This window comes from Gigantopelta aegis, chromosome 6 (genome assembly GCF_016097555.1).
Source record: "Gigantopelta aegis isolate Gae_Host chromosome 6, Gae_host_genome, whole genome shotgun sequence".
In the NCBI taxonomy this organism is placed as follows: Eukaryota; Metazoa; Mollusca; class Gastropoda; order Neomphalida; family Peltospiridae; genus Gigantopelta; species Gigantopelta aegis.
In genome coordinates this window covers 60265831-60290028 of record NC_054704.1, presented here as the reverse complement: position 1 = coordinate 60290028, position 24198 = coordinate 60265831, and the positions used below count along the sequence as shown (strand labels likewise).

Sequence of the window (24198 nt, the reverse complement as noted above, 5' to 3'; positions counted from 1 at the left end):
AATCACGCACATGTATTAAGGTTATACCAAATGTATTACGTATTCACTAAATAGGTCAGCATTAATATCTCCCAGGAGCGGGACGTAATCCAGTGGTACAGCGCTTGCTCGATGCGCGGTCGCTCTGGGATCGATCCCCGTCGGTGGGCCCATTGGGCTATTTCTCCTTTTAGCCAGTGCACCACGTCTAGTATATCAAAGGCCGTGGTATGTACTACCCTTTCTGTGGGATAGCGCATATAAAAGATCCCTTGCTGCTAATTGAAGAGTAGCCCATGAAGTGGCGACAGCGGGTTTCCTCTCTCAATATATGTGTGGTCCTTAACCATATGTCCGACGCCATATAACCGTAAATAAAAGGTATCTCCCATTATCATAATGTTGCCACATTTACTGTACGTCGATATTTCACGTGTTTGAAACGGTTCCTGCATTCTGTAACGATACAGTAGGTTACAATATTTCACACTAAAAGGAGGAATATACAAAAAGAATAGTCAAGAGTAGTGAAGAGTAATTTTATACTTGGAATGTCATCTGTGCCAAGACAGAAGTCATCAAATCTAGACAAAATGTTAGGAAAGGGTAAACCAGAGGTATTATATCACCATGTTTTTTTTCCATGTCATTCTATATTTTTTTTAACACTGAGAGTTAATCATCCTATCATCGTGCTTGTATTACCGTGGCGAACCTGATTTCGGTCAGTTTGGGGGTATAGTTAGGGACCACGGACACTTCCTAAATATGACAAGAATGACAACGATTTTTGCTGTACTGATGGAATACATTTTAAAAAACTATTTTCAACAACAACAATTTTTTTTTAATTGCACCTAACTCCCTAAAATGTAATTTTTTCATTACGGGGAAATAACACCGTTTAGCAATAATTGACAGAAGACCTAAAAAATTGGTACAGTGAAATGTTTTTAAATTTAAGCCTTATTTTGAGTTTTAATACCTTTATTAGCATTTATCATATAAATAATTCCACTAAATTGTCATTAAAATAGTCCAAATATTTTTTTCAATGCCAAAAAAGGACCATTCGCTCGCCTCAAGTATATGCCTAATATGGTACATGAATTCTGTTTCAGTGTACAGTCAGTGCTGTCTGGTGTATCGGCGCACCTAAGCATTCAAGGACCATTTTCTATGTGAACACTGTGAAATACTTAATAAAATGTGTCTCTCACCCATGAAGCAGTGCATAATCTGAAATACACTACAAATTGTTTTATGTTTGTAATAAATAAACATTTTAAAATGGTGCATAAATATAGGCACCCCCTTGTATCCAAAACGATTTGCATGTCCGGTGATTTGGCGTAAGTAGATGTGGATCGTTGACCCCGTTATTTATAGACCGCCCATGACCTCACTTTTAGCCCATAAACGCTACACTATTGTCCCAGAATTATTTTAGTACTTGTTTGTTTTGTCTTGTTAAAAATATTACTATGAAAATGAATGATCACACATGACCTATCTCATGAACAGTTTCGGAATTGTTTTCTTGAGTGGCACAGTAAGTACTGCAGATGCATACATGTTCATTATCATGCATGGCTAAGATGCCTACATGGATTTTATTTTTCTCAGGTAGATTGTGCACACACGTGGATCTTATTTCGCTTTTATTTTTTATAACAATTTGACAGTTGTGAACTGGAATGACTGTCAATTAAGGTGTACAATTTTCGTTTTGTTTGCATTTGTCTGTGTTTTCCTTTTCAGTTTAAATAAAAATAACCAAATAAAAATAATTACATTTATACTGTTTACTATAATTTAAAAAATACGGGAAAGGTGTTTTTAAACTGGTTTTAACATTCTTAATATCAATAAGGATGACCTACTTCGTGTTTATATACACGAAAACAGGTGAGTGATTTATTTTGAAATTATGATATAATTATTGATAATTCTAATAAAAAATTTTTTAATTGCACCCTTAACAATAAACACGTTGATACTTGATTAACCATTGAAAAGGGAATTTAACTTTAATTCGTTAAAAACACTGACAACATGACAACTTCCTAAGCATACTTGAGCAAAATACCAAGTGCGCCGAATCACCTCATGCGCCGATACACTGGACATGGTTGTATCCCTTTTAATAACTTTTCTACATTAATTAAATCAATATCTTTTGACATTATATAGCATAATACATATATACATTTACAATAATCAACCATGGATTGAAGGGATGGGTTTTAGGAGGTGATGGCAGGGTTGAAAATTAACATGAAAACCATGGTCGCCAGCAGGGCCAGTTGAAGACAAATCTTACTGGCCCTTCTCAAATTCAACTAGCCCTCCAATTATCACACAGCCAAAATCAAAACTAGAATATTCTTTGTTGATAATAATTATGTGCTCACCTAGGATCGATCCCTGTTGGTGGACCCATTGGGCTATATTTCTTGTTCCAGCCAGTGTTCCACAACTGGTGTAACAAAGGCCGTGGTATGTAAAAAAAAAGAGTAGTTTATGAAGTGGCAACAGCGGGTTTCCTCTCAATATCTGTGTGGTCCTTAACCATACATCTGACGCCATATAACCATAAGTAAAATGTGTTGAGTGTGTCGTTAAATAAAAAACATTTCTTTCATGTGCTCACCGTATATAGTCTGTTTCCTTCAAAAGGAAACTGATGAATTGGCATGCAACTTGATAAGGAATACAGTTAAAATTCATATAAAACATGGTATTAAATTTTAAACCTATACCAACTCAAATAACATTTTTTTTAAAAAGAGGAAGAAATCCAGTATAAATTAAAATAATTCTTTACAAATTACCATTAAATTATGATGATTAAATCTCATTTGTAATACAGGGGTGAAAACAAAATGCTAGAACAGCCGAGGTATACAGCTTAACTTGCATTGCAATACAAAGAGAATAAAGGTAGAACTGCGCGTGCTTTAGTATATAAACCTAGTCTCAGGGTGGCAGTCCTCTTTGTGGCGATGCAAGAAGGGGTACAATCTCCAGTATCAGATTTCTTCGGGAATGGACGAAGCACGCGCATGTGCGTTTAATTTGGATATTGTAAATGCTACAGTAGTAGGGTACTAATAAAATAAATATCAAAATAAAAATAAATCTATTAAAAAATAAATCAACATTTTACCAAAATATACAATGTACTTAGTTATTATATTACATAGCATAACGGTGTACTTATTGTTTATTACAGTAATATTTGGACAGTTATGTTACTGTGTAAGTCTTGGTGTCAAGACTTTAGATCTGATATGTTTTTATGTAATGCAAATCGCTTAAACTTAAAACAATATCGACAACGAGTCAGTTAACTGACCTTTGGAATAAGCCCTGGGCTGTAGTAATAGAAAATGTCATTGTTATTTGTATATATGCGCATGCGCTCACTTTAGTGTGTTAAAAGTACAAGATAGATTTTGATGTTGTCCAAAAATAATGTAAGCTAATTAAATATGATTCCTTTTTACCATAACATTGAATAACAATTGTCAAATAGTTATGGCATATCCAGTACATTCTAATAAGCCGACTGCTTATAGATTTAAAAATAATACGTGCAGTGTCTTCAATACGTTTTGAGCTCTATTTTTAGAAGACCCGGCCTAAAGCCACAGAAGCTGAGTCTGGCGCTGTTAAAATATAGAGCATGTTCTATGTCTTCTGCTGCTGTAGTTCGCGCCAACACAGATGCAATGTGTTTTGTCACATTTAATTCAGTTTCAGTGTCTATGTTTTTTAACTGGTACCATACTCGCCAAACTCTAATATCGATGATCGCCAAACGGACTACCTTTGTAAAATTCTTAGTCGCCCATAGCCAATAAAGGTCACCATGGGCGACTGGCGACGGCTAATATATATATACAGGTATCGAAATAAGTCGAGAACAATCGTTCAGGTTACCGGGAGGTTACCACATGTAAGAAAAACAGTGTTCTCGATAAAAAAATTAACGGTAGTTTTGTTTCCGAACGTACACCAGGCAATGTATTCCGGACTTCCACGTTTCATTTTCTTGTAAGGAATTGCATTGATGTTCGCACGCACTTGTGCAATTGCAAGCAATTATACTTATGTAAGTCATTCCGCGTTAAAGCAGCGTCCATTTTATTTGAATTTACTTCCGCCTTTCATTTTCTCGTACGAAATTGCACCGATGTTTGTGCGCACTTGTGCAATTGCAAGCAATTTCGGCAATCCACGTTTAAGCAGCGCCCACTAGATAAATTTACTTCCGTTTACTTTCGTTTCTTGTACCGATGTTTGCATGCACTGATAATATTTCAGGACGTTCATAAATACATGTATACTACAATAATCATCTGGCACACATGTAATGGCATTAAAAGTAGTAGTAACAGGAATTCAATTCTAACTTTCATATAGTTGTGGTAACCTATGGGTTACCAGGCTATATGTTGTGGTGACTTGTAAATGGGTTACCAGACACAATGCTTATTTCGATGCCTTTATGTATATATATATATATATATATATATATATATATACTGACACACAATGAAAACGCAAAACATATTTTTCAATATTGTGTTGTGATTAATGAAAAATATATTTATTGGACTTAAAATAACAATTTATGAGAGGAAGCCATTGATTGGTACTTTTGTCTGGGTTTTAATCCTGGTTTTGTTTTCGTTATACATACACTAGCAGAAACACACAAACTGGTGTGAAATGCGTTCACTACATGCTCAATCATGCTGCATGCAATGCACATGAAATGCCAGTATGTGGACACATAAAAGTCACGTAACGGTGTCATATTCCTATAACAAAGGGAGCGAGCATTGGGCATGGTTCAAGGGGGGACTTCGCAAAGCCAAGTTGCTAGGAACTTCAGAGTCCATCCATCAACTATTGGACGACTTGTTGAATGTCATTAACAGACCGGGAGTGTCCGTGATCGACCTCGACCTGGTCAACGTCCCGTTACAACTCCATGCCAAGATTGGCAGATTCGACGACACCACCTCCGTGACCGGTTCAGAACTGTGACGATAACAGCAAGCAACACGATAGGACGTCATGGAAGGCCTATCCATCCAATGACGGTCATCCGTCGACTCAGAATGGCTGGACTCAGATGCAGACGCCTGTACAACGGTAACATCATGATTCCGCGACATCGTGCTGCGAGACTACAGTTTGTTCTCTAGAATGGTAATCATCCACCAGCCTTTTACCGAAGCATTGTTTTCTCAGATGAGTCCCGTTTCTCTGTCTCCTTTGCTGATGGAAGAGCATGTGTGTACAGGAGACTCCATAAACGGTACGCTGACAGATGTGTGAGGGAACATGATCGGTTTGGTGGCGGTTGTCTGATGGTATGGGGGGCAATCAACTGTGATTTCAGGAGTGATCTCATCATTGTCCAGGATACCCTTACAGCCCAGCGTTATGTTGATGTTATTCTAAGACCAATTCTCCAGCCACATGCACCATCACCGAAGACCAGGAGGTCCCCTTCTGTTTTAACAAGACAGTGCCCGTCCACATACTGCAAGAATTACCCAGGCATTCCTGCAACAAGCCGGTATCACCATTATGAACTAGCCCACCGTTTCACCGGATTTGAACCCATGCAATTGAACACATGTGGGATAATGTTGCTGAGCTTGCAGGAGGAGTGGAGGAACATTCCTGTGGCTTATTTGAGACGTTTGTGCCAATCCTTTCCCTGTTGTCTTCACTCATGCTCACGGGCCAATGGTGGACACACCAGATACTGACCTTGATATGGGGGGGGGGGGGGGGGGGGGGGGGGGGGGGGGGGAACTTTTCGGTTACGAATACAACTCAATTACTGATAATAACTGGCCATGTTTCCATGTGAATGTATCTCATGAATACCAGTCATTAATGTCATATTACATTATCCATCAATTCATTAATAGTTTGTCATTATTTGCAATGAAAAGTTGTTTTTGCATTTTCATTGTGTGTACACATACACATACACACACACATACACACATACATACACACATACATACACACATACACACATACATACATACATACATACATACATACATATACAAAATGTATATGCCACACACACACACACTTTTTGGCACCTTCCTACGCCACTGTTATGTGTGTATTCAAATTATTCTTTTAGGCATCTCAAATGGTTTGTTAAAGCCGGACTACATGTAGGTCTAATCATGCCTCCAAGAACAAGAGTAGATTTAGAAAATACAGCTTGTTTTCTCATTGTCACATTTACAATCACACAAAATATTAACTGGTTATGCCCACTGTAAAAATATTTTAAGCAGCAAGATATCTATCATTTCTTCACAGTATCAAGTTTCTTATACTTGTAAAATATTTTAATTTTAAATAATAGTAAATTTATATATCAATTGTTTGTTCTTAGATTTAATGTTTCCACAATTCAAGAACAATATTTGTTTCTTTTAGCTCAATTAGTTGGACATATATAATTACTAGTGTTGCGGTTGTATATACTTTTTGAAGACAGAATACCTTTCCACCTGGGTAGCAAGTGATAACAAATATTTTGATGAGGTGTTGAACATCAGCAATAATGACATCTACCACCCATATGAAAAAGAAATATTTGCAGGGATGTGCTACCATATCTAAAGCCTAAAACATGCCCCACCTTCATATCATTTTTAATTTAAAAAATAATTAGGGTTGACCCTTTTTTCTTGGTAGGATTGGGTTCTCGGAAACACACAATTTTGTTTTGCCTAAATGGACTATGTATTAGTTGTAGTGGGAAAAAAATTAAGGGAGTGATTACTTGCTATCTTATTTTGATTAAGGAAGCTATTTAGGATATTAACTTATTTCCCATCTTTATTAAGTATTGATAATATTTGATATTTAAGAGGAGCTATAAATAACTTCCTAGCTTAATATTAAAAGGGTAACATAACTACATGTAGTACCAGATAAAACTAAAATATGATGTCATGTGTATGTGTGGTACAGTAATAAATGTCTGCCTTTTCATATGTGCCTTTTGTGATCCATTTGCTTATGTGTCACTCTCAAAGTTTATTTTTGTATTTTGTACCGATTATGAAAAGAGAAGACATTTGACTAAACATGATAAGACTTTATTTTATTAATGGAAAAATGTAATTTCAGGGTATATTGGCAAACTAATGACAATGCTGTGCAACATAGCAGTGCCAAATCAAACAGAATTGTCTTCGGCACTGGATGGAATAAATATTCCCAGTTTTTTATCTTCAGTTTATGAACGACCACATATCCAGGAAGCTATTGCTTCACACTTTTGTATAGTCAAACTAACATTGGCAAGAACTGAAAACCTGTCTACATTTCTGACTGGAATGTGTCAAAAATAGCAGTCACAACACATATACAGTCAGAGCTCATTACGACGACCGCCGTTACCACAACATTTACACCATCCGACCACAAATTGTCGGGAACGCACGTACATCAGTGTATTCTGTTCATTGCACCAGAATTCACACCGTCGGGAAAACACCTCTTTAATAATGACATTACATAATCACAGATACCGTAGCACGTTGGCAGTACACACACAGCCACTAAGAATCCTTGATCTCGTAGTGAGCCGACAATGTCACATGCTGTCCGAGCTACCGATGTCTGCTAAATCTGTAGACATGTATTGCTTTTGCAAATAAGCCTTTAGTCAACCAATTAAAGGATTAACTTCGACCAATCAAGTCTTCTATTTTCATGTTAATTTGTAAATGAAACAAGCACCAATCATAGATGTCTTTAACCAAGGAATGATTAGACTGACGGTGAATGCACCTTGTTTAAAATATTTAATGATGTTTTTTAAAAACATGTTTAATATATGTACATGTATTTGTTGTTTTTAATAATAATTGCAATGCATTACTTATTTATATGCTATTAAGTCATCAGTTAATATTAATTAGTATTTTTTGTTACGCCATTTTGGCAAAGGTGATAACTCATGACAATTCAATACAACAGCAATTTTGATATAACGACAAAGTGACACTGGGCTACGTTTTTGTAGGGATGCAGGCTGATTTTTCCAGAGTTAAAGGAAGGGACAATTAATGCAATTGGCCTGGTATGCATATTCAACGATATATAATGCACATTATTGCTTAATATCAACAAGTATAATCGTATAGTTAATTAATAAAACGGTTAAGTGTGACGGCTATTATATATAACGGGCGCAGCCATTTTGTACCATATCAGTGAGTACGCCCTCTGGTGGTTACATAATACTTAACGTATAACGTCAGGAATGAGCCTTAGAACTAGAGAAACACAATCTACCTGTTTTTTGCAGGATGATAAATAGTCATACATTGCAATGTTCTGTAATAATACACATCTCGGTAAGCCAGCAATAAGTATATCCAGCACTATATATATTATTTTTCAATACAAAATAAAATACCATTGTCAAAGTGACTACACAACAAGTTGAAATAATTAACAATGTTTTGTCCATGCATTAACCTACGCACTGAAATGCTACACGGAGTGTTTTCTTAGTTAATTGGTCTATGCTGTTAGTTGCTTCTACCTGTGATTCCTGATTGGCAGGTGTGTATTTGATTTGTAACCAGACGAGCCAATTAATTGCCGCTGTCTATACACAAAAATACATACCGGTATTGTGGTATATTACATGTCGCCCCTAAAATAGTAATGGACATGGTTTATTACTGTAAATAGTTCTGTAAAACTATTGATTAAGTAGACTTTTCCATCTAAAACCACAGAACTGACCAATTACGTAGTCCCAAAGAAAAGAAAATTATTACTTGGGTATCGTGCGTTGTCGTTTTTGCTCCAACGTAGCATATCAATAGGCCTAATAGTGTACATTTTTCCTTTGGATTATTTAACACAGAAAAATACTATAACCCCATTTTGTTCCGTTAATGCAACTTGAAATATATTTAGTTAAATAGTTAATTACGCGTTTTTCATTTGCTAAAGTGTCAGTATGTGTTGGTGGTCCAGGTAATGCATCTTTCCAACACATAAGGCTCTTGTTTGAGTTGACCCTACCTTTAAACGAAAATCCCCGAATCTGGATAACAACAGTTATTCATATTAGCTTTACTGCCAAACAGCAGGGCCATAGCTAGGGGGAGAGGGTGGGGGGGGGGGGGGGGGGGGGCAATCCCCAAAAAAAAATTCTGGTAACAATAATTGAAAATAACTGGTTATTGATATTGATGTTTTTAGTATTTAACCTCCCTGAAATGGCTGCAAAATGGTATTTCAGAGCATCTAGATTTCTTGCACCTTCCATGGTCATTGGTTCCAAGCTTTTAGGCTAGCTCATTTGTCCGAAATGTTATACCTGAATAGTATTCATATATGTAAAGGCAAATAAATGACCAGTGTATAATATAACTTGTGAATGTCCCGTGGGGGGGGGGGGGGGAGCAGAGTTGAAAATTAGCAGTCGCTCGTGGCAACCTTTATTGACTAAAGGCGACTAAGAATATTAGAAAAATAGTCAGTTGGGCAACTATCGATTTTAGGGTCTGGCGAGTGGTACTATAGTTAAAAAAGAAACATGCTGATACTGAATCGAATGTGACAAAACACACTACTGATCTGGCAGCAGAAGACTATTAGAACATGTTCTATATATTGACAGTGCCAAAATTATGAATAAAGATAAAATTCACATAAACATATTAATTTATTAAGTTTTAAACCCATGCCATCTCAAATAACATTTTATTGGGGGTAAAACTTCAGTATAAATTAAAACAAATATTCTTTACAAATTACCATCAAACTGCATAGGTTAACTCTTTTTTTCTTTTTCTTATAGAGGTTTTAAGGTAATTGATTAAACATCCAAGGTAATCTGAATGACAAAACCATAATACATGATACATACAGTAGTTATACACTTAAGGTGATCTTAATGCTAAGATCGCTTCGTGGAATGGGGCTCAGCCTCGTATCTCTGCACAAAGCAGAGTTGAATGGGCATTTGGCAAGATAGTGGATGATTCCATGGTTGTCTATCTAGTGTCTCATCTATAGAACAGCAACTCCTGAGGAAATCATTTACTGGGGATTCCACCCCTCTTGCATCCCCTTGCATTGACATCACTAGCTGATAAATGTAGTTTTATTTTTATAAACTTTAAGGTGGTGTAAATATTTAGCACCCAAAATACATATATATTTACATATAGATGATAGTAATGATGAACACTTCGGCTTCCTTAATTTTACTACAAATGTTCAGATTTTATTTATTTCAGATAAATGTTGCAACTTTTGCCCTACTTTTTTCTGAAATTGTCCAGTACTGCCAAAACAGAGTTTATACAGTGCCAGAGCTTCAAACCAAGTGAGTTGCTTAAAAGAAATGTTCTGTTTTTATCTACAGGTATGGTACTTAACATATTTTTAATTGTCATGTACGTGAATTTGAAAATATATGTAGTTTTTTTCCTCTACAAGTTCAACCACACCTTTTTGTTCACAATACTTCAAGATATTAAGCTGAAATATTGTGTATAGCTTTATCAATAAGTGAATAAGAGTTATAGGTCAAGTTTGACAGGCATTGAGATATGCCAATTTTTGACAGAGTTATGGCCCTTGAACTTTGTTGTGCTTGGTTTTGTTTATTTTTTTGTGTAGTTTGCAGCTGAGTGTTTTGTATTTTTGAAGTGTAGCATTTGGTTATTTGGAAACAATCATTATGTCATCAGTAAATTCATCTCGTGAAAATTATATTAAAACTTATTTATTGTGTTATTAGATCGATCCCCAACAGTGGGCTCACTGGGTTATTTTTCGTTCTAGCCAGTACCTCACGACTGGTATATCAAAGGCTGTGGTATGTGCTATCTTGTCTGTGGGATGGTGCATATAAAAGATCCCTTGCTATGTAGCAGGTTTTCTCTCAAAGACTATATGTCAGAATTACCAAATGTTTGACATCCAATAGCCAATGATTAATTAATCAATGTGCTCCAGTGATGTCGTTAAACAAAACAAAATTTTCTTCTTCTTTTTTTGTTGTGTTATTAAATTTGTTTTATTCGTCTTTAGGCTTGCAGAGATGGGACAGCATGTTGGATCTCATTTGTTGGATGTGTTGTTTTTGAGAGAAAAAGGATACAAGAGAGAAGTCAAGCTGTTAACAATGCTGCTATTTATTAAATCCAACATGTGGAAGGTGTGTTTATTTAACCTTTCTATTACACAACAATTTTTTAATGTTTTTTGTTTGATAGTGTAAAAATAAGCTGCTACTAGTACTGACAAAATTTCCAGCTCTCTTTTTTACGAAAATTAAAAGTTAACATAAAAACTTAAAACATCCCTAAAAAAAATTAAAAAGGAGAAGAAAAGAGCTTGTTCTGGTTGTATGCCAAGAAGATCAGTAATATACTGAATTGGCCTTTCTTCTAGTGAATTGCTTAGTCCCTGAGTGTACCACAAATTACATGTACAGTCATACCTGTATATAACGGCCACCCAAGGGACCTAACAAAAGTGGCTGTTATAGAGAGGTGACCCTTATATACAAGTTCAAAATTAGAACCCATATATTAAAGAATATCACAACTGTCATAAAAAAAGATGTCGCATTTTTAAACCATTCCCACACTAGCTTGTTTATGTCATCATTGCCTGTTGCTTTCTTCTGCCTTTTTCTTTCGGCTGAAACATTATTGTCAAAATCGGCCAGAACATCAGCTTTCCTTTTTAAAATAGACTTAATCTGAAAACGTCCTACACCAAAATGATCGGCGATCTTTCGCGCACTTAAAGTGCCTTTCTCAGATTTGTTAATAACGTCGATTCTCTGTTCTAACGTTAAAGTACGATTTTTCGGTGGCATTTTGCATGCAAACATATTCCTTGATATATTTCACAAACGCTAACAATGACTTGCAGAAGATATTTTGTGTAATTGAAGGTTATTACCCATGTGACATGTTTAACTCATTTGTTTGTTTCATGTCACCGCTAATCCTTCAGTGGAGTATGACCATTGATTACAGCTGAATAAGATCAGGAGTCGCTTAAATAATCCGAACACGGGACATCTGCAATGACCGCTGCCTTCAACAATTCATGTTTATTTAACAATCATGACTGGCTAGACACAATGAAACACCTAACATAATACCTCATTTGTTTAGTTTCTCGAGACTCAATAGAGTTACCATACATACAGATTACATTATGTACAGCCAATGGGAAGTCGTCTACTATTCAGTGAGGATGCTGAGAACCAATCGAATTACCCCACCAGTAACGGAAGTTACTGAGTGTCCGTTTGTTTTTCAATTACGATCAGAGAATTACAATGGAACTTTACTTTGACAGAAAATAAACCCAAAGCTTTTACATGGCATGGCCATATAAACACATTTAATTTATAATTTTTAAGATGATTGAAAAAGTAAAGACATAACCAGCATCAAAACATAAAGCAAAAAACGTCTTTACGACGATCATCTTCTGACCGTTATAGCAAGTTCAACCTGTGATTTTGGGTGGAAAATAGTGACTGCTGGTCATTAAGGACAGGTGACCGTTATGTACAGGTCAAATAAAGAAGGAAATGCATTGGGGGGGATTTATAGTGGCCATTATAGGCAGGTGACCGTTATGTACAGGTGACCGTTAGACCAGGTTCGACTGTACATGAATAGTTAATTTGGCATTTGTTTTGTCAATGTACTTGAAAGGCCCAATAATGTCATGGACTTGTTAATGTGATGGACTGTCAAATGCATTGCGAATCGATGCATTAGATTCGAATCCTGTCAGTATACACTTGGTGTTTTGCTACAGGCTTCGAAATTCACCACGGCTCCACAGCATTAATTTTGCCATACTGACTTGTGCCTTTTTCATCATGCCTCAAAAATGCCAGTTACTTTACAGCTATGAATAACCATGCCCTTTTAAATATCTTTCATGTTTGTGTTTGGTTATTAAAACTTGACAAGTGTTTAACCCTAACTAGCGTATTACATTTTGTTAATTAAAAAAAATAAAACATGAACGAATTTGATGTTCCTCGATAGTGTTTGTAAACAGTTTATTTTGTTTAACGACACCACTAGAGCACATTGATTAGTTAATCATCGGCTATTGGATGTCAAACATTTGGTAATTCTGACTCGTAGTCAACAGAGAAAACTCGCTACATTTTTTTTAATAATGCAGCAAGGGATCTTTTAGAAATGTAGACGATTTACATACCAACAAATAAGTATGCCATTTTGTAATCATTTATTTCAAATTTCTTCTCAATGTGGTGTACAATGAATTGTATTCTCGAATTTTCAAGGAAATACTCAAAATACATGTACATGTCTAAAAATTGGCTAAACAAAAGTTTATTCCAGTGTGAGACCTGATATTCTCATTTCATTTTTGAGGTAGGGTATCGTGGATTTAATAACACTAATTTTCATTTATAACCGAACACATTAGCATGAGGTTTTAAATGTAATATTTAGCGTTATTAAATCCATAATAACTACCTTAAGAATGAACTAAGAATATGTTTATTTCCATTCTACCATAGTCAAAGTTGAACTAGTTTCAAAACGTGAAGCAAATAGGAGTGAACAGCTGGGACACTTCCATTTTGTTGGAGGGAAGTGAATAGAAGTGAACAGGCAGGACACTTCTACTTTGTTTGAGGGGACAACCATTTGTAAACATTTAATCAATTAATTTAATCAATAGATGTAGAGACAAATTCATAAATAAGAATAAATAAATTGTAATTACAAACTTCCTGCTGTTATACAGTTTACTGTATTTAATCGGATGATGTCACTAAAACAAAACCACAATTTTATTCTTTAATAAAGTGCAAAACAAGTTTGTCATTACTGAAAATAGATCATAGTAGGACAAAGAAAAATGTGATTTATGAATTTCAAACGATATTAACTGTACTGTTTGTAATTATAAGAATTGTTTTGTTTATATCGATGTATTACATTCACAAATGTAGTATAAAATCTCCTTACTTATAGCCTGGAATTCTATCAAATGTGATTTTTTTTTTTTTTTATGGGGCAAAAAATGCTAGATTTACATTTGACTTGTTCAAAATACAATTGTGTTCTAACTTTATTAATTTTCTTCAGTTGTACTGCAGGCATTGTGTTCCCTTGAATCTGTCCTATATCGTCCTCAAACCATTCGGGGTGGAGACCTAAGACTATTTCTGAATTCAAAATTACCATTAGCATTCCAGTGTCCAGTGACATACAGATTCATTTAAGAATTGAACGTCATATTTTTGACATTCATGCGATGATAAACACCAAAACCGTTTTACACACTGTATGAATGGCGTAGTGTGTTAGCGCAAAGCCGTTCATACATAAGTGTATAAAACGGTTTTGGTGTTTATCATTGATGAACGGCAAAAATATAAGTAAATATAACGTTCAATTCTTATAATTCCAAATGCATTAATATTGCCATTATACAAAACTATATTAAAAAAACAAATCAAACTCTCTTCCACAATGATTTACAACTGTATCAATACACAAATAAGGGAATTCCCTTAGAAAGTTACATTTGGTTTTTTTTTTCCATCAAATCTCCAATTCATTATAATGATTTACATAAGGTTTTATCAATTTTAATTTTCTGAATCAAACATGGATAAAAAGTTATAAAATTTCAAATAACTGAACATCAGTTGATAACGCAAACAGTCTTTAAAAAAAATATCAAATGATAATTAATTAAGAATTGAACAATATATATACTTAAATGGAAGATTTGTTGTAAAGAGGTTAAGAGTATGAATTTTGAACTAATTAACATAAGGGAGAGCATCAAATTATTTAGAAGATTTATCAAAAGTTGAATTAGTGAAAAGTGAAAGTTAAGACTGGCTTGAAAGGGATAAAGTGGTTTCAGTGTTACTGTATGTGTGGATTTCAGAGGAAGTTTGTGATTGTGTGATATTATTCTCAGAAAGGACAGGTCGTGTATGTGTTTTCGCGTGTGTAAGTTGTCGATTTGGTGTTTTTCTCACATGTGACAGAACTGTGCTCATGTCTCTCTTTTGATTTGTTGAGCATCAATTTCCTTCTTTTTTTTGTTGTCTTCAACAAGAGGTGATAAACTTACTGTAAAGTCTCCACCAAACCTTTCGTGTCTGTCATCCGACATTGTCTGTCAGTTTGTCACTGTCACTCACAGTGCAGATGATATTTGGGATAAAAACAGAAAGGAATCCTCAAGGATTCTGTTTTTAAAAAGTAATTGATAAAAAGTAGTTCCAGTAATAACATTTTGTTTTTATTTGTTTACCGAAAAAGTGAAGCTTTCACGTTCATGGAAGATCACGTGATAGCATTTTAACCAATCCAGATGCCTGTTACAAAACAGTAATTATAAAATGGAATTATATTCCTATATGAGTAAAGAGGGCTAATTAAATTAGAGGTAGGTTAACGTGGTTTAATAGAGCTAATGTAAATGACCAATAAGAATAGTATTTTCTAAAGTCATTGTAGAATTATTATTTCATCAACATAATTTACATTTATCAACTTGGGGGATATCTGAATCATAAATTGATTATTTGAAGTACATGCACGGTTACTGCTTGAAACTTATTGAAATGTTTTTTGAATACATGTAAAACTTGGTAAAAACTGGTATATGCCAAAATCATTCTCTCTGCTAAAATACATAGTCATTGGTCAAAAGCTAGAAGAGAAGAGATATTGTTGAAGGGATAATTAAGTACTGTTCCAGAATCTCGGAAGGCATTTATCAACATTAATATGGGGATACTTGTTGGATGTTTGCTTTTTCTTTTTCATGAGAATATCCCTTAACCAGTGTAAACAGACAGTGGTTGTAATAAAGATTGGATTGGATTGGATGGTTGTTAAGTGATTGAATTCATAATTATTGTCAAACAGGTAAACATCCATAATAAGTATTGTCATTGTGTGTGCACGTGTGTGTGTTCTTTCTTAAATGTAATTCTGTTTTCACAGACATTGTTTGGAAAAGAAGCTGATAATTTGGAACATGCCAATGATGATGAAAGAGTTTGTATCCTTTGTATATGTGTGATACTTGTAGCTGTGAAAAATAATTGATGCAGTTGTCAAATTAACATTCTAAGCAACAGGTTTAGGTCTTTAATATTCTGTAGTATTTACTGAAGGTTGTTAGCATGCTCACCTTTGGCTGGTAAAACTTCATGTAGATATGAGAGATTAATATATGTGCATAAAACATACATAAATTTTATGTTTGAGCAAAGTTGGCTAACAATTATATTTTTTAAAATGGCTTTCTGAAATATTTGTGACTGGTGTTTTTAATGATTTGAGGTCAAGCATGACTTAGCTGTCAGTACCATTATGAATAAAGAGTTTGTCACTAGATTATCAAACGTGTTTTTAAATGGTACATTTTAATTGAGTGATACAGAATTTCTGCTATACAGTAAAACACAGTATTCACCAATCAACTATTATTACACACTAAAAGAAGTAGTTCTTCAAGCTCAAGCCACAGGTTTGATCTTTAATCACATCATTTATTACTGGCCAGGTGATACTAGTTTTATATCTTTGGCATTTTGTGACTAATATCTAGAGTATTCTCTTGATATGCTCCTTAATAATAATTAGATTATATTATAGAAAAAGAATCCCTAGTCAACAGATACATTTCAGTTCCAAAGGATAAAGGTATGTGTTCTTACGAAATATATTCACTAGAGCAGATCATCATCCAGTTTTAGTTTTACACAGTTACAAAGGTTTTGGCACACTGTGCAAATGACAAAACATAATATGTATTGTGACAGTTGTGGTAGAAACATGTATGTGCAATTAAAAATGTTAAAAGTAACTATTACATTGTTAACAACTTTATGACTACCGGTACATTGGAGTTAAAACTTGAGTACTAGTTCAATTTCTGGACAAATGCTGGAGAGTAGCAAACATTCTTTTTGCCAGTAGTCTGAAAATAAGTTACATGTACATGTAAGTTATATATTGTTATATATTGTTATATATATGTAGGTAATATTAATTTGTTTATATTTTCATCTTACAATTTGATAGTTGCAAACAAAACAAAGAATTTTATAAATATCATTCTTACAGCAGTTCACACAATGCTGATTGTCCATTTGTTGTGTAGTATTTGTCAGTTAATGAAAACCAAATAGTGATGTCAGGGCCTGAAATACAGAGCTACATTAAGCTTACACTGCGGTGCCATCACAGTGTGAAACTCACTGATATTACAGGTCAGCATTAAAGTTCACTTGTGTTCTTGCCTGGGATATTGTCTTACACTGCGGTGCCATCACAGTGTGAAACTCACTGATATTACAGGTCAGCATTAAAGTTGACTTGTGTTCTTGCCTGGGATATTGTCTTACACTGCGGTGCCATCACAGTGTGAAACTCACTGATATTACAGGTCAGCATTAAAGTTGACTTGTGTTCTTGCCTGGGATATTGTCTTTAGTGAATATGTTCTCACAGTATGTCGTGAGATTAAATTAATATGGCTGAGATAGAAAAACTGGTTATTGCATAAATTACCTGTTTATATCTTTGACATTGTCTCTCTTGTAATTCGTTTGTGCATGTCAGAATCAAGCTTTTGGAGCTTTAATTTTATATTTCCAGGTAGCCTCAACCCAGCAGCTTTTACAGCTGGAATTTTAGAGGCAATTTTAAATGGAGCAAATTTTGTAAGTATATTTCAATATAATGTAAAACACTGTGTAGTTCTTTTATTTATTAGTAAGTTACATTTTGGTCTTTACAAACTTAAGTGGACTATTCAAAAACACAAACTGTTGAATTTGCTTCCTTTGTTAGGTTGGAACTTTTAATAATTTACCTGTCTATTGGACTACTAAGCAGCTAAAATACATGGACATGGGCCCTAATCTAGCTGGCAAAATGAACGTTTTCTTTGCCCAAAGTCGGCTCAAGTTGACGAGGTATTGGTAGTAGTGAGAAGTCGCAGTAATATTTTGGACATAATCCAATTTCAAAAACAATATCACACAACAGACATCAAGACCCTGACTTGTTCGGTGTCATAGTTCATTTGGCACTTTGTTAGTTCATGTTTTGGTAGCAGACTGTACAGTGATGCATGTCACACTGTTTGCAGTGATCAGTCAAACAGTGATAGCTGTCGGCCACATTCATTTCAGTAATACCAGAACATATTAATTATTGCTTCCATTTTAACATAACAACACATTGTCAACTACTTAATAATATTACATTTTTAATTAAACATATAATGTCAATTGTTTTGTTTAAATTTTATTACCGGAAGTTCAAATTTCAATTTCAGTTTATTGCTCAATACCAAATAATCTGGTGTCAGCAAACAAGAGATAAGAATTATATAATATCAATAACAACAACTAATAATAATAACAATATGAATGTACAGGCCAGACAGAGACACAGAATTTGTATTCTAGGAATAAAATTACTATATAATAATAAAGTATGTTATAAAAATGAAATGGTCAAAATACTTGGAAATAATTAAATTAAATTACTGTCTCATTGATGTCCGGAACAAGAACCTTACGTTTAGAAATACAGCTGTCAATAAATGTTAAATCATGGTTAAGAATTTCAGTGTCACCATTATTGTATGACATAAAAATATTAATTGTAAATTTCTAGTTGGAGTATAGAAGTTTAAAAAGGAGTTCAACTTACCAAATAGTTGTTGCCTTTCAACATAATAAATAGGACAAAATAGCTTGGAAATTACAAACAAAACAACTCCTGGGTTCAATTAGTTTTTCATGTTTACAAAATCTTCCAAGTTCAATATGAAGATTGTGTTCACTAATTCTCATTTTAGTAAATTGTTTGCGTTGTTGGAAATTTGGTGTACAGAGCAGGTAGTTTTCTTATTTAAACTCTGATTTGAATAGACTGTATGTTCTGAGTTTAGAATCATTGTTTTTACAAACTATTCTAATTAAAAGAAATTAGAGTTTTTTAGAATCATTTCCTAGATCAGGAAGTCGGTATATAATTCAGAAATGGTGAAATGTTTCGAAATCTACCATAAATGTTCACTTCCACTATTTTTTATCAAACTTCTCCCCTTTTTTTCTGGGACTCTCTAGCTTGGCTAACATAGGAGCCCGCCTGGCTCATAAAAATTATTTGTACAAATTACATTGATTCTTCTAAATGACACAGTCAACATATATCTCACTATCCTGGGAAACCAGAGTCTTGAATAGCTATCTTTTCCATGGTTTCATGCAAAACATGTAGTGTATCTTCTGTTCTACTGGAGACGTGTGGCAGGGCTCATAGGGTTGGTGGCAGGCTCTAAAGATTTGCAAACAGAGAGTCCTTATGACACTTACATTTTTAAAACCAAAATCACACACTGCTTCTAATATTTCAAATCTAGATTAGGGTCTGTGTACATGTATGGTAGCCCAGTAGCATGTTAAAGACACCAACATATAGTGTACTTCCTTTTTAGTCCAACCGGAGGTGACTATCAGTTTCATTCCGTCTGTCTGTTCGTCTGTCCCACCAATCTGATTAAAATTAGCTCTACTTGGTCTAACCAATAGATCTAACAGCACTGTATAGACTCCCATGTCCAGGTGACATTTCATCTATAAATAACAATTTAAATATCGACCAATTACACTTTGCCTTTTATAGTGTTATTCGGGAGCATACAAATTCTTAAAATATCAGGCGAGACTATTTATGCAATAAGCAAATTTGTTGGTCAATTTCAACATTGAAAAAACTGGGGGGAAAGTGCAGTAGTAAACTCTGGATTGTATACTAGTATAAACAGATTTTATGGCTATACCATCACAGGTTTTTTTTTCGTCTTGAAACTAATTTTATATAAAATTTTATATTGTAATTAGTTTCCGGCATACTTCGTAATTCACCCGAATCATTTCGTGTACCCTCGGTGTAATCCCGAATGTTTTCAAATCACTGGCATGATTTTGCAAGTAACATTTTGATTGGTCGAATGAAAGGTCAACTGGACATGAGCTCCAATGGGCTGCTGTTAGATCCATATGTAATAGTGGAGCTAATTTTAATTAGATTGTCTGTCCCACATACAGTTTTCCGGATGTTTTTATCACAATGTCTTGAGATATTGAGCTGAAATTTTGTGTACAGTGTTATCATGATCAAGTTTTAACTTTTATATTGATTTACCCATATTAGTCCTGCAGCAGAGGCAGAAAAAGAGCCTTAGTTTTTGAGTAACCGGGGCCAGAAGTATAACATTTGTCACTATGGCTGAAATTAATCTCTGGGATATGGAGTTCATGAAAATATAAGATGACATTATCTAAAGTTTGTGCGAACAGGATGGCAGCCGTTTTTCAAAATCGCCACCAGTCATCATAAAAACTGTATGTCTTCAGAACTACAGCACTTAGAAATGTGATCTTGGTTTCAAAATAGATGTTTATGGGCTCCATGAGTTCATTAAAACTGTTTCTAATACTGTCAGATACTGTGCAGACTAATGGCCGATTAAAAGGATGGTAATTATGGTATGAAAATCTAAAAATATTTGTAACATGACTTAGAAAAACCTAATTTTATGTCAAATGTTAGTTTTAGATTGTTGCTAAGTTCAGTTAGCATGTTTTAAAAATTATTAAAATAAAAAATAACTGCAAATTGTAAATAATTGTATAAAATAATAGATCAAGATACCAACATATGTCAGATTATGATCAATGGTTCCCCAGTTAAAAAGCGTTGTTGTAATTATACACCTATCAGCATCCACAAACACCTAACCACTATGGCCTGAATAAATACATGCATGGATGAATTAGTGAGTGAATGAGTGAGTGTATGTTTGAATGAATGAATGAATGAATGAAAGAATGTTTAGTAAAACTCTAGCACAAAAAAACTTGAGGGTTGTTCATAAAATGATGTCAATGTGTTGAACATAATAAATAGTACAGAATACTGTCATCCGATTCCTTCTCAACTGACGTAGTCGGACGTAGCCCAGTGGTAAAGTGCTTGCCTGATACATGGTCGGTTTGGGATCAATCCCCGTTGGTGGGCTCATTGGACTATTTCTCATTCTAGCCAGTGCACCACGACTGGTATATCAAAAGCTGTGGGATGGTGCATACAAAAGATCCCTTGCTACTAATGGAAAAATGCAGCGGGTTTCCTCTCTTAAGACTATAATATGTTAAAATTACCAAATGTTTGACATCCAATAGTCAATGATTTTAAATCAATGTGCTCCAGTGATGTTGTTGAACAAAACAGACTTTAACTCAACTGACATAACGTGTTGGTGGATCACATGCAACAAAATAATCTGGTGCATCCCTTGGATACATCTGCATGCTACTGTGCAAGGTTGTCCAATGTCAAGACATTAGCACTTTGAAATACATGTGTATATAAAAAGGGTCGCCTTGTGCACTCCAGGATGTTCAGCAATTTTAGATCAATTAATGCAAATAATCTGTTTCATCAGTTTTGGTAAACTCTATCCATCAAGTGTTTTCTTGAAATCAAACTTGGTGGAATCCTCATTCATGGGTATGGTGTTTATCGCTATGTCAGCTGGTATCAGTGCAGTCTGCATGTGCATGTGTCTTCAGCTGGTGGCCATTTCTTTGCAAAGACACTCTTCTTATAGAAAATGTCTCACTGAATATTGTTTAACAGTGCACAGTCAGCGTTACTGAACAGGGCCCAAGAAACCTGGTAGCTACTATTTTTATTCCTAAAACAATATTTAGGGTGTTCCCAGTTTGGGAACGACTAAAACTGTTCAAGTTTCTTCATTATTATACTTAGTTTTTCCCATGACCCTAGAAAGAGCTCACAGTGTTGTAGCCAGTTATATGCAGGATACAGAAAACATATTACAGTGCTGCATACGCTTTAGCTGGTCATACATACATGTAGCAAGTGCTGGTTTATACCAGGTGTGACTGGAATATGTTCTTTCATTGCATATGAGGAGATACACAAGTATTTTCTTTACTCTAACTATACTTGTACAGTAGAATCCACTTTATTGCATATCGGTTTATAGCATGAATTGGTTATTTGCATATAATTCGGCTGCACAGAACTATTTAGCATTAAATCAATACAAATTATATCGCATATTTGAATAGCTTTATAAAGACAAACATCGGTTAATTGTATACGGGGAAAAAAAAAAAAATCCAGAAAATTCCATCATAAAATCTTCCACAAACCTTTAATATTTTACCAGAAACAATTGTAAAAAAGAAACAAGAAAAAAGTAAAAGCGGTTTCTAAAACAGGCAATGTACAATGTTGACATCTCGCGCAACAAGACTTATCGTAGAGCTTATAGCAATGTGTTCAAGTGTTTATTGCAGTAATCCTGGGACCATTATTGCATCATTTCAGGATTTCAGGTGTGATTTGTCCTTTGTTACAAAATTACTTAAAACAATACTGACAACAGAACTCCTTTGACAGAACACAAAAACTTCCCTGCAGTAGTGGAATAGTTCATTGTAATTTTTATGTGCTCATGTTAGCTTAAAGCCTTTGATAACACTGAAAAATAGACTTGGCCAAGGCAGTTGTGTCCTAGAATAAATTTAATAAAGATAATTAAATAGGATTAGTTTTTACTGTATTTTATATACTGTTGGAAAGAAATAATGGAACACATGATATTTTAGATCAAATTCAAATTCAATACTAGCATAGTTCTGTTTCTGTGAAATAAAAAGATATAATGTGGGATTGAATGTCACTAATATGGGGTTGAATGTAGCTTCCTGGCACCCTTCGAGGGTTTTGCATGGTTACAGTCAACATTTGCTGTTAATACTTGTGTGTTTCCTTATTTGTTTCAATTAGTATAGTCTGTAAATGTTTTTTATTTCTTGAAATTACAAAACATTTGAAAAACTATTTATGTGCAACATTTGTTCTGTGAAGTTCAACTTGATATATATTGTGATTTTGTATCAATGACCATTAACTTTATTTTTGTCTATTTTAGCCAGCCAAGGTGACTGTTCATTGGCACAAAGGTACAGCTTTTCAGATACGGTTTGATGAGTCCGTAATTGCAAGAGACAAATTGATAGATAACAAGTAGTACTTTCTCATCATTGTTATTGACTTGTCCAGCTGATATTTCATTGGCTTCAGTGGTTTGGAGGAACATCTTGCAGAAAAGTGACAATTTGGCAGGCAACACAAATGATTAGTTTTGTTTTCTAATAAAATGGTCATTAACCATCATTCTTGCATTGTGAATTGTGATAAAGCAAAACATTAATATAACTAAAACAATGAACATAAATGTGTATATGTTGTAGGCCTGAATTGTGTTTTAAACATTTAACTTTAAATAGAGCTCTTGATTACATATCATTAGTGAGATATGTACAATACTTGAAATAGGGCAGTTTCATATTGTAGAGCTCAGATAGCTAAAATTAATAGTTAAAATTACACTTTTGATGCAAAAAGTGCAGAATTGTGACGAAAGTAACTTTTTAATGAAAACAAGAGTTTCTAACAGACTATTTTTGTGTGGTATTATCTATTAAATTACTTTTTACTTTTCTTTTGCTCTTTATTAAAGTTACATTCTCTGGTTACCAAATTATAACATCATTTACCAATGCGAAATACAAGCTAAAATGCACTCTTAAAACGTGTGTTCACTATCAACAGAGATTGTCAAACATATATGCTCAATTAGCTGCCTGTGCAGTTCACTTCTGCCGGTGTATGAGATGGCTCTCCACATCATGACACTCCCTCCACCGAATTTGGCAACTTGGGCGACGCAGTTATTAGCAAAACGTTCACTGCGGCGTCTGTAAACACGTTGTCGTCCATCACGTCGCTGTAAAAGGAAACATGACTCGTCGCTGAACCATACTCGCGACCAGTTTCCCCAAGTTCCACCCCTGTACATTCGTGCACCAGCGAACACGTAAATGTCGATATTGACGTCGCAGGACGGGGCCAAAATACTGTCTCCTAGCCAGTAAACCAGCTTCTCGAAGTCTGTTCCGAATGGTTTGTTCAGACACCCTTCTCAAACCAGGTATGCGTCCAGCAGTGTTCG

The 24198-nt window shown here is 34.6% G+C and overlaps 1 protein-coding gene across 1 annotated transcript; it reads left to right on the top strand.

The window, feature by feature from the left end:
• Positions 1–477: 477 nt before the first annotated feature.
• On the top strand, positions 478–23360 carry LOC121375882 (trafficking protein particle complex subunit 5-like). The gene is made up of 7 exons (XM_041503567.1): positions 478–596; positions 10308–10396; positions 11107–11233; positions 16065–16122; positions 16710–16769; positions 17727–17791; positions 23116–23360. The coding sequence occupies exons 1-7, from the start codon at positions 531–533 to the stop codon at positions 23212–23214; spliced, it is 564 nt and encodes a 187-aa protein (XP_041359501.1). The 5' UTR covers positions 478–530; the 3' UTR covers positions 23215–23360.
• The last annotated feature ends 838 nt before the right edge of the window (positions 23361–24198 follow it).